Source organism: Podarcis muralis, chromosome 11 (assembly GCF_964188315.1).
Source record: "Podarcis muralis chromosome 11, rPodMur119.hap1.1, whole genome shotgun sequence".
Classification (NCBI taxonomy): Eukaryota; Metazoa; Chordata; class Lepidosauria; order Squamata; family Lacertidae; genus Podarcis; species Podarcis muralis.
The window spans coordinates 47182775-47194930 of NC_135665.1; the positions used below are offsets into that span (position 1 = coordinate 47182775).

At 41.5% G+C, this 12156-nt stretch overlaps 1 protein-coding gene across 4 annotated transcripts; it reads left to right on the forward strand.

The window, feature by feature from the left end:
* Window positions 1-251: 251 nt before the first annotated feature.
* TMEM267 (transmembrane protein 267) lies at window positions 252-10848 on the forward strand. 4 transcript variants are annotated; one of them, XM_077936402.1, is made up of 4 exons: window positions 309-344; window positions 3239-3339; window positions 4099-4486; window positions 6182-10848. In XM_077936402.1, exons 3-4 carry the CDS (start codon window positions 4163-4165, stop codon window positions 6515-6517), a joined length of 660 nt encoding a protein of 219 aa, XP_077792528.1. In that variant the 5' UTR covers window positions 309-344; window positions 3239-3339; window positions 4099-4162; the 3' UTR covers window positions 6518-10848. The 4 variants fall into 4 exon arrangements, with proteins under 4 accessions (XP_028605178.1, XP_077792528.1, XP_077792527.1 ...); XM_077936401.1 differs by having other exon boundaries at window positions 329-344; window positions 3214-3339; XM_028749345.2 differs by lacking the exon at window positions 3239-3339 and having other exon boundaries at window positions 252-344.
* The last annotated feature ends 1308 nt before the right edge of the window (window positions 10849-12156 follow it).

The following is a 12156-nucleotide window of genomic DNA, read 5'->3' on the forward strand; positions in this document are numbered from 1 at the left end:
AATTTGCTTACAGGAGCAGGTACAGAGGAGATTTGGAGCATCTGCTCTACCACTCATATGGAAACCCCTGCATGCCACTCAGACCCCCACCACACTACACACATTTGCGTTCAGGAAGAGGAAGAGCCGCTCTCGTTAATTGCCCTGCTTGTAGCATAGACGACATTTTAACCCTAACTCTAGAGCGCCCCGCTTGACTGCAAAGCCAGAGGAAGGAACGCGCCGTCGCTAAGGCGGGTGGGCGGCGCTCTCCCAGGATGCCCCGCGAGAGAGAGAGAGAGAGAGAGGGGCGCCGGTGGGCGGCGCATGCGCAGCCACCCATTCCTCTGGCGCTGCTGAGGGAGGTGAGCAGGGCGAGAGGGTCGCTGGGCGGCGCTGAGGGGGCGGTTGGAGGCCGGCGGGGGTTGGCTGTGGGGAGGAAGAGGAAGGGAGCGGGGGCAGCTCTCCAGGGCGGCGGAGGGAAGGGATGGCCCGGAGTGCGCCTAGCCGGTTCCTCGCCGTCGCCACTCGGTGCGGCGTTCCGAGGGAGAGCATTCAGCCCCCGGCGAAGCTCGACAGGGGGAGCTTCGCTTGCCCTTGGAAAGTACGGGGAAGGCGCCAGGGGCAGACAGAACTGGAAGGGGCCGCGAGGGACATCTAGCCCAGCCCAGGAGTCTTTCGCCCACCGTGGGGCTCGAACCCACGACCCAGATATTAAAATTCTCATGCTGTACCAACTGAGCTATCCCGGGCTATTGACACTCTATTGAACCAGTTTGAGACCTCTGGGTGTAGGGCGGTATATAAATTCAATAAATAATAATACGGTAAATTGATATATGAAGGCAGAAGTGCCTGGCGTGCTCTGGTCCATGGGGTCACGATGAGTCGGACACGACTAAACAACAACAACAAATTGATATACAGTATATCCTCTTCTTTTCCTCGCAGCCACAAATGACTGCTTTTCCATGCGAGGGTACAGCTTCCCCCGTTGAGTTTCTGCCTGCTGCTTAGGGGAACAGGTACCCAGTCGTGATGGGGTGTGTGTGTGTGTGTGTGTGTGTGTGTGTATATATATATATATATATATATATATATATATATATATATAATATTATGCACACACACACACAGCCCCTCAGGGCAAAGGACTGCCCTCTTGTGCTCTGCAAAGCCCCCATTGTGTGCTCATGCTGCTATATACAAGTCTATTAGTATTCTTATTATAAGGTGTAAGGGTGATGATTAGATTAGAAGGGAGTAGAGTGACTCAGACTCACAGTGGTGGCTATGAGAGGTTAAAATCCCGGCTGGGGGAGAAGATGAGGGAAGGAAGTGTCTGAGGATGTTCCATGGAGGTATAATAATAATAATAATAATAATAATAATAATAATAATAATAATAATAATTTATTATTTATACCCCGCCCATCTGGCTGGGTTTCCCCAGCCACTCTGGGCGGCTTCCAAAAGAATATTAAAATACTGTGATACATCAAACATTAAAAGCTTCCCTAAACAGGGCTGCCTTCAGATGTCTTCTAAAAGTCTGGTAGTTGTTGTTCTCTGAGACTAGGCCTTGAAGCAGCCATGGTGAAGGTTAGGGGGTTATTTATAGGCACTAGGATAAAGGACTGTCCAGGTTTGAGCTGAACTGAAGGGTGGAAATGGAGGCAATAGAAAGTGGAGGTGGGATTTTGAATGTGTTGTTGAAGCAAGGGCAGGAACAGGGTTGGGCTTTGTTGTGTTAGGATTAAAATAGGTCAGAAATCATACACAGCTGGAAGGTTCATCCGGTCCCTTTAAGAAGAAAGGTAGGGGGCAGGAGTAGAAAGGAGCTCAAATTGCCTTGCAAAGAATGCGATAAAGTCATTACTGATAATTGGCCTTCACATTCCTATATTAGTCATTATAACATAAAATAAAGCAAGAGCCAGATTTTGTAGTACTTTTCTACCTTGTTGCCTGATTTATGATTCTTGCATGCATTGGATGAGTGGGTAGTTATTTACAAGCCTGAGCTAGAAAGAGGAGTTGCAGGATCCTGGGTTGGGTCAGTGTTTATTGCTAGTGAGGTAGTCAAAGCAGGTTAGTTCTGAAGTGCTCAACAGAGATCCAAACTAGCTGGCTGATGTGCAACAGACCAATCTTGCAAGATGAGACAACTGGACAATATATAAATATGATTCTGATCATCTCTTAGTCGCTAAAATGTATACTAAGGGTGACTTTACATGCAACATTTTAGATGTATGGATGTGAAGGTTAAAACAGTACATATATTTAGGTCATGTATTATAAAGTACTCTTCTTAGAATAATGCAGATTTGGCTGCCCTCTTCTCTCCAGCCCATATCCCTTGCGTGCATAGTGGCAAGCCTGTATTTGTTATTATGTATAGTGTGATGTATATGTATAGGGGACGCAGGTGGCACTGTGGGTTAAAGCCTCAGCGCCTAGGACTTGCCGATCGAAAGGTCGGCGGTTCGAATCCCCGCTGCGGGGTGCGCTCCTGTCGCTCGGTCCCAGCGCCTGCCAACCTAGCAGTTCGAAAGCACCCCCAGGTGCAAGTAGATAAATAGGGACCGCTTACTAGCGGGAAGGTAAACGGCGTTCCGTGTGCTACGCTGGCTCGCCAGATGCAGCTTGTCACGCTGGCCACGTGACCCGGAAGTGTCTGCGGACAGCGCTGGCCCCCGGCCTATAGAGTGAGATGGGCGCACAACCCTAGAGTCTGTCAAGACTGGCCCGTATGGGCAGGGGTACCTTTACCTTTACCTTTACCTATAGTGTGAAAGTTTCTTCCTTCCACTCTTAATGTAAGATTTAGGGCAGGAGTGGGCAACCTTTGGCCTACTCTCAGACGTTGCTGGACTCTGGTTCCCTTCATCCCCAGCCTATATGGCCCAATAGTCAGGAATACTGGGAGTTGCAGTGTACCTGTAGCTGGAGGGCCCTGTGTTGCCCATCCCTGATTTTATGCATGCAACATTGTGATAATAACCTCTGTATAGTTGCACTTTCCTGTTCCCTATTGCTACTGCCTGCAAAGTTTAAGCACAGGTGAAACTTAGTTTCCTAACTAACATGGGTAAGTAGAGAGATCTTTGTTCATCACTTGCTGTTTTTCCAGCTTGGACTTCAAACATCTCTCCTACGGGTATTGCAGTGCTTGGTCTGGTGAAACACTAGTTCCTCACTAATTTATTTTGCTTCCACCACATTCTCCAGCTTTACCTTTTTGTAACTGCTGCAGCTTGAACTCTCTCGTGGTTGCTGAGAAAAGGGCATGCCAAAAAGTTCTCCATTACAGAGCTGTGATTATGGAGTTTGTCCATATTCTCATCCAGTGTTCAGGTATTATTTTGAATAAATTCTGTACCCAGTTTCACAACCACTGTCATACACTTTGGATGTAACATTCAGAAAGTATCTTCCCTGTTTGTAACAAGAACTGGGCAAAGTGAATGTGTTTGGCAAGAAGTAGTAAACTAATTAGAAATCACTAGTTAATTAACAAGCAACATTAATTATGACTCATACGTTTATTAACTTAGTGAAGGATGATTTCCTTTGTTGCTAGTGTTGCAAAACTAGCCTGGTACGCCATGTGCTGATTTCACCTTTCTCAGAACAGCAAGAGCTGCAAAGTTATATTTGTCTTTTTGAAGATATTTTTATGAAAAACAAAAAAGAGCACACAGCCGCATGCATTGAGGTGTTTCTTCTGGACCCAGGGCAGGCTTCAGGGTGCAAGGAAGAAGCAAGAATGAAGAAAGCCTATATCAAAGCAGATGTGGCAGATGAGATGGAATAATAGCTAGAACAGATACTAGCTGTGAGCTTTGAAAATGTAGGCAAGCAGAAGGGCAGAGGAGAGGTACTGTGCATGAAAATGAGTGCTATAAGAAATGCAGGTTTCAACTAGGACACTGGTTGACGTAATATGCACAGATTTAGCTTTGTATGGAACAGTGAACCAGAAAAATGTGTTTACAGAGATTCTTATTTGGCTCTTAGATTTCTGTGCTGTTCTGTGATCTTTCTGCTCATTTAAGGAAACACATTTTTAGTAACTGATAAGTCCTCTCATTAAGCTTTCTCTGATAATTACAGAATGACTGAAGATTTAACAGACAATGGACCGAATGTATCCTGATGGCATTTTGTGCATGGAGACATGTTGCTTGCTATGGCATCTGAGACTGAAAAGGCCCATGCTCTTCTCCAGTCATTCAGCACAGCTTCTGTAATTTCAAGCCTAGGATTGGGGTTTTTCTGCTTTGTAGCAGATAGACTTCTGCAGTTTTCTGTCATTCAGCAGAATGACTGGCTGCGAGCACTCTCTGATAACACTGTGCATGGTGTTGTGGGATTTTGGTCTTGGGCAATAGTGATAGGACTCAAGAAGAAAAGTGACTTTACAGAAGTCATATTAGCTGGCTTTCTTTCATCTGTCATTGATGTGGATCACTTTGTTCTAGCTGGATCTCTTTCATTACAGGTAAGCAAAACCACAGTTTAATTACCTGGATTTTAAAACATATATGCATGATTTGAACCAAAACCATTGGAAGTACCGGTATTTTTAATGTTAATTTCATGTTAAAATTTTCCATTTGATTACTTGGTTGTGCTCAGGTTTGAAGGGCAGACTTCAGTGCAAGCCATCCTGATGTGCCATCCCTCTTCTCTTATATGTTTTGGATTTGATGGGGGTGGGAGTTGGATAGCTTTTTATGCTGATTAGTGCCCAGAGCTAGGAGATACTTTGCATTTAATTTTAGGGCGAAACTGTTGGCGGTAAGGATAAATAGTATAAAGGGAGAATTCCTTGGATGCCAAGGTCCAGGTTTGGTTAAAATACTCTTTGGTGAGATAACCCTATCAGAGATTTAAAATATGCATTAAAGTAAAGCATGGAAATAATAGGCTGTTAGACCTTTAAGAGTTGCCCTTCTAAACTCCTTCCCCCAGCATAGAGAAAGACCACACATTTAGTAAGTTAAAAATTGTTTACTTAAAAACTCTCCAAATGTCAGGTTCAGGGGCTTTTCTGTACAGCATTCAGAAAAAGTTGCACAGGCTGTAAAACTTGGGCTTAGTGGTGAAAGTTCCTAAACTGCTTTGCCACAGTGACTTGGATTCACTATGCAGGTGTAAATTATCCACCAGGATAAAGAGGTTTGGTTGTGATGCTAGCTTTGTCCAACTAGTGTAACTGTAATTTGGAACTGCTTCAGATCAGAAATATTAAGCATAACATATTTTAGTGTGCCAGTTTAATATTTATAGAATGCATTGGAGGACCACATTGAAATTGCTTTTCTATACCTTTTCCCAGTAGGTGGCACACTTCACAAGAAGTTCATGTGCATGTAGGATTCTTATTTTCAAACTTTTTATTTTGCTTCCCTCCCCAACTGGCATTTGTCTTAACTAATATGGTAGAATTGTTTTATTTTTAATTGGTTTTCACTTTTATTGTTTATTTAAAGCATTTTTTGCCTTCTCTTCAGCAGAAAAACACTCCCAGTATGGCTTACAAATGTCTGATAACATTTACTTTTACTATATTATGACATTTACCTTTACTATAATATGCCATGTATATTAGTTCCATTCACTTTAAGTGCTTGAGCATCCTCAAGACCGTATCTGAATGTTTTTGTTTGGTTTGGATGAATTAATCAAATGACTGAAAAGTAAAATGTAGCATAAAAAGTAAACTATTCTCATACATTTTCAAACAGTTTTATCATTTATATTCCATTTTTCCGACTCACATATGAGTTGCCCAAGGCAGCTTACAACTGCCATCAATTAAGAACGCAATAGTTTTTAAAAGATAATAAGCAACATAGCTTCATTAGTTCCTTTAACCTTAAGAACTGCTTTGCTGAACAGAGGCAAATATCCACATAGTTTAGACTCCAGTCTCTATTGGTGGTTGGAAAACATTCCATGGCTTACAGTGAGAAGGCAACAAACGGAATGGAATATATTACACCAACACATAGAATAACAGGACACACAAAGCATGAAATATACATTATCTGATCATGGAGTCCTTTCTGGGCTATGTGTTGATTTCTCTCAAAATGGAGATAAATTAAGAAGATTCTAGCTGTCTAGAGTCACATAAACTGTTCCTTGTAATTCTGGCTGCCACTGTACACTGTGCTTTTCTTTCCCATAGGCTGCCCTGACTCTCCCACGAAGACCATTCCTCCACTGTTCTACTGTGATCCCTCTTGTGTGTTTGACATTAAAGTTTATTATGCACCTTTTCAAGCTGAAGGATTCCTGGTGCTTTCTTCCCTGGATGCTGTTTATCTCTTGGACTTCGCATCATGTTCGAGATGGAATTCGTCATGGCCTGTGGATCTGCCCATTTGGAAAGACTGCGCCCTTGCCTTACTGGCTTTATGTGGCAATCACGGCATCGTTACCTCATCTCTGTTCTTTTATTATGTATTTAACAGGAACAAGAGAACTGATGGCAACCAAACATGGGATGCGCATTGATGTCTAATGATAATCTAGAATGGTAGTGTTTGCATCACTGAAGTAATTGCCTCATGTTTTCTGAGTTAGGTCTAATGTTGATTCTCTGAAACCGCTGCTGCACAAGGTAATGAACATGCCCAAGCAATCTCATTAGCGTCTCCTGCACATTTTTTTATTCCAAAATCACTTAAGTATTTTGTAAAGTATCAGTAATAGCAGCTATTCACTTCCATGTCCCTCCCTTTGCCAGTCTTACATTTTGGGGGGATATATTGCTTAAAGAAATCTTATCTGTGTACATTTTTTAGGTGTTCACTTAAAAAATGGTAATGTGTGAGTTGGCCAGCAAAAGTGTAAGCAGGGCAATTGTGTTGAACAGACAGGTTTGTGGGGAATGTTGTGATTTCCTGAGTCTGCCAGCAAATTCCCTTATGCCTTAATGTGAACAGCATGCCATAATATATTTTTTGTGGGGGGAGTATGGTTTTGCATGCAGCTTTTTTGGTTAGTGCTACCCTGAAAGAAACAAAATGCTGCTAAGGCACAGTTTGTATATATTTTATATCACCACAATCCATTTGAGTGAGTTAAATCATAGCCTCTTCAAGTCTAATTTTATATGTGTTTTATAAACATAGGACACCAAATGTTATCAGTTGAAATCTTCTACCTTAAAATGGTCTGGGCTCTTGTCCTTCCTAGCTAGGTTCCAGGATAAGTTCAACTTTAGCTAGATTCCCGAAGCTCAGTGTTTCTGAAATGCTTTAATTTGTTGTCTTATTTTATTATATTTATTTTAGTGAATGACAGCACCTCTTTGCTTTGTTAACTTGTACTGTAATAGCATTGTGTTTTGTTTACTACATACCCGTTCATTGTAAATTAAGAGACTTTAAGCAGCTGGCTTAGGTTGCAATCCTAGGCCGGGAGAGAGACTAAGTGGGACTCACTACTAAGCAGAAATTCATAGGATTGCACTGAAGTAGCCCTTGTGGGGGCCTTTTTCTTAATGAGTTTAGGGACTACTGGTAAATGTGTAGTGTAGAACACTCTTGCAAACTTTGCATGTATGAAAATGCAGGTTTGATTTCAAAGACGTTCTCCATATCAATAGCACCACAAATAAAACTGAGCAGTGTACAAAACAAAATAAAGATTGAATTGAGAGTCCAGGAAAACTTGGGTAAACATACAAATTTGTAAGAGACGTTTTTAAGTGGGTGGATGTTATCACCAAGTAACAATCAGTGCAACCAGCAGGTTTTGCTCGGAAGATCATAAATCATGACTTGGTCTGTACTGGGGCAGGGAGTAATTTTTGTTTTAGATCTTTAAACGTCAACAACAGAAACTTGGAACTCGTTAACACACTTTTGGTTCATTGCAAAACATCTTACACCTGGTGTGAACAAATGTATTTAGCAGTAGGACAAATGAACACAGATAAGAATTGTTAAGATTTTCTTATCCTTTGGGAATCTCTTCTATAGATTTTTAAAAACTCCATGTACAAACTTATACCGGGGACCAGACTTGCCAATTAACCGTCATTCTAAAATTTCATGGTTTCTTACAAGTTCTTGAAGAAAGGTCCAGGTTATTGAAATTTAACAAATACTCAGCAATTAGCTCCTCTTATGACTGATATATCAGCCATGGTTTCAGGGGTACTCCCTGCAAATGTTTTCCTGGCGGTCGTTTTCTTACCACTGTTCCACTTCCCAGTTATTTGGAGCAAGCTCTGTACTGCTGCACTGTGACTTAAACGGACTGCTATGTCACTTGCCTCTGTGATCTCTACAATCATCTACGCAGACAATCAAGCCTGGGTTAGTACTTTGATTCCCTGCATTGGTCAGAGAATCATATTATAGGGTAAAATTTAACACAGTTTTGATCAGAGTAGACCCATTGAAATTACTAAACATGACTAAGGTTCTTTAATTTCATTAGGTCTGCTGTGAGTATAATTTAGTTGGAATACTGCACACAGATAATAGTGCAGATAACGCAAGGGAACTTACTCTAATGCTTTAAGCCATTTTTTTCTGTGTTGAGCAGGAGCCTTATTTGAAGTTGTTTAGCACAGTGCCAAAAATCCTAGTTCAATATTTTTGTTTCAATAAAGAGGTATATATATATTTTTCCTAAATGAAGTATTTTGGGAATGTGCTGCTTTTCCCAGTTAGGTTAATTGTCGCTGTGTCAAATAGAACAGTGTTCAATTTAGTGACTGAGGTTTTAGAAAGCAATTAGCCACAAAACACTAATTACATGAAAATTATTATATTTCTCTGATGGCCTTAATAAGAAAATAATTAGCAACCCCACACAAAAATCATACTGTTTTTGTGAGTGTCTTTTTTTAAAAAAAATGCAGTTGTTCTAAAGATGGATACAATTTTCACATATAAATAAATTGCTATCTACTCATGTTTGGGTGCCTTAAGGGTTTTTAGTGCACGTCACACAACTTACTGGCAAGCATTTTGTTCAAGCTTTAGAGCTAAATTGTTTTAGGATTCGGTCCTGCAAGCAGTGGCACACAATTCTAGGAAGATTTATCTGTTGATAAATTGTGTGATTGCAACCTTATGGGGGACGTGTGTGTGTGTGTGTGTGTGTGTGTGTGTGTGTGTAATTACATCTGTGGTTGGCTTCCTGCCTTTGGGATACATCTTTGGTTTTTACAATTTTTGGCATGCTTTTCTGGATGGGAGCACATGGGTTCAATTGCATCAGCCCATGTTTTGTTTCTTTTGCTGTGCATCATTTTTAGACATTGTGTATTGCTATGCAGTGGTTGTGTTATGGAAGCACAGGCATTCATCTTCATAGAAGAAATATATCTGTTTTATAGAATTGTGGAGTTGGAAGGGGCCACCAGGGTCATCTAGTCCATCCCCCAGCAATGTGGGAATCTTTTTGCCCAATGTGGAGCTCAGGCCCACAGCCCTGAGATTATGAGTCTCATGTTCTACTGGCTGAGCTCTCTGGGACACCACTTCCTCATCCCCCCACTATCTGTAGTAGGGTTAGGCAAGCCATTTCAATTTTATGGAAGGGGAAGGAAGATGCTGTACACAACTATGGGGAGAAAATTAACAAAAGCAAAACTATATGGAAAGACTTTCCCAGATATAATCATTGTGATAAGGGAAATTCTCACCTATATGACTTTTGTTTCAAATTATGCAGTAACCATGTAAGTTGCAGATAAAAGAATAAAATCCATGCGGATTTGTAGGGAAAATTAGCCTTGTAGAACTCAACTTGCTATGGATGATTCTTCTCTCCCCTGAAGAGGCATGTCTTAAGGGAGCTGGTGAGTAAAGCAGTGTAAAAATGTAACATGTTACAATGTAACATTTTAATTGCTTTTGTTTTGAAGTAAGAGTGAGACTGCAAAAAAGTGGCCAATACAGTAGTTACATGATTAATGGAAAAAATAGAAAAGTCAACCGGTATGGTTATCCCACAGCACAGTTTATCTACATTCCTTGCTTGCATTAGCATTTTTACAAAACTGTAATAGTATTATCTGCATTTTATGTTAAAATAACCTGCTTTTCAACCAAACTTAACTTCCAAAAGCAGCTTACAACAATTAAAACCAGTCATAAAGTATGACCTGAAGCATAAGGATCCATTGGGCGTGTATAGCAGTTTCTGTGGGGCCAAGTAGAAGAACTAAGTTAGGTAGTTATGCAAGAAGCACTGTAAGGTTATCACTTGCTGGTCGCTTAGGGACCAGGCTTATCATTTGCAAGACAGATAGAAAATGTTCACTTGAAAATTGCCACTTAACTTGCTTTTATGACCCGTGCAATATATCAACGGCTCATATCATATTAATGAAGGACCATTCCATGGAATTAGTCTAGTATACAGCAAGCATGTCACACAATAACCCTGTGAAGCAGTTACTTGAATTTCCCCTGAGTATCTAAAAGTTCTATTGCTGCTTAAATGGAGTACTACTATGAACTTGGTATGTTCTAAAGGCCAAATTTGGAACTCTAAATCCAGTGATTGTGTTCAAAACTTGTATTAAGAACAACAGAAGTCCTAAAAAGCTTTACCTGACTGGGTATGTGTTTGTTTTTTAACGTGGTACACAATCCTTTTCACTCCAACTTCTTGTCACCCATAGAATTACTACCTAGCTGATTTTCATTCCTTAAAGCTGCAGGGGGGAGGGGGCTAGAGTGATGTGTTTCCTTTTAATACACTGGTATTGTGTTATCTTCAAAGTATTTTGTGTTGTTTCTGGACCACAACTGTGACTACTACTGTCTGACTGTATCGTTTTCCTAGTTAACACTACTGTGGGATTAAAAACGTTTGACAAAAGGATTCCCATTGCAGTTTTTTATCATAACTTATTTTTATTTGTTAAATGCTTGCATAAGTAAACACCGGGAAGTGATACTTCCCTCTACGACGGCCATTGGCATGTTCATACAATTTAGCTTGCCAGATGCTTTACTAGATTTGCATAATTTAAAGTCATGTTTTATCAAAATACCGGTGGCTGTGAAGCATGTGTTAAGAATATATGACTCACTTTGATGGGTTACACCAAACTTCCATCTGTTCCCAAAATTAACAAGCCCGTTGCCATAAGTAACGCTCGCTTAAGTGAGACATGGTGGAGATAGTGGCGCTGTGGGTTAAACCACAGAGCCTAGGACTTGCCGATCAGAAGGTCAGTGGTTGAATCCCCGCAACGGGGTGAGCTCCTGTTGCTCAATTCCAACTCCTTCCAACCTAGCAGTTCAAAAGCGCGGCAAAGTGCAAGTAGATAAATAGGTACCACTCCAGTGGGAAGGTAAACGGTGTTTCCGTGTGCTGCTCTGGTTTCACCAGAAGCGGCTTAATCATGCTGGCCACATGACCCAGAAAAACTGTCTGCGGACAAACATCTGCTCCCTTGGTCAGTAAAGCGAGATGAGCGCCACAACCACAGAGTCGTTCACGACTGGACTTAACTGTCAGGGGTCCTTTAACTTTTTTACTATTTTTTTACAAGAGAATGTTTAAAATGGGTGGGCAACTGCAGGCCAAATCTGGCATGCTGCGAGACTCAATTTGGTCCAGAAGGCCATTTCCCCCCCCCAAACCACACCTCATCAAGCCACTGTGTGTAGGGGTAGGTAGAGATATTGCTGAATTTGCTATGGGGCAGTTGCCTATGGGTAACTTGATCACACAGCCAATCCCTGCAGGAAGGCTGGCTGTTGGCTGCTGTCTGCCAGCCTGCTGATCAGATGCACTTTGAAGCACCATTCAGGACTCTCTGCAAGCCCTGTGTGGTGCTTTGAAGTCCTGACAATCCTCACTGTGATGGCCTGCTAGGGTCAGGGAGACAAGAAACTGACCCATCCACTGCACACACACACACACACATCATTTTAAATATCAGCACATCTTGCAAATTGCACGTTTGGAGATTGAGAGTGCACTCCTATACTCACCTGGATCCTTATCAGTAGAACTGTGCAGGGTTGCACATGTCACCTGCAAAAGCAAAAATGAGTACATAGAAGGTAGACTGCTTTGTTAACGCCTCTTTTTGTTATAATCCAAAAGTTAGCAAAAATGCTTACTAGTCCTCAAGGTTGCAGAGATGTTTGCAAGTGTGTTTGGGAAGAGCTTGCTCTA

Bases quoted from the DNA above. Each gene is read 5' to 3' on its own strand.
- TMEM267 (XM_028749345.2), top strand. From the start codon at position 4,163: ATGTTGCTTGCTATGGCATCTGAGACTGAAAAGGCCCATGCTCTTCTC. The intron at 4,487-6,181 runs GTAAGCAAAACC...TCTTTCCCATAG, and splicing joins CTGGATCTCTTTCATTACAG to GCTGCCCTGACTCTCCCACG.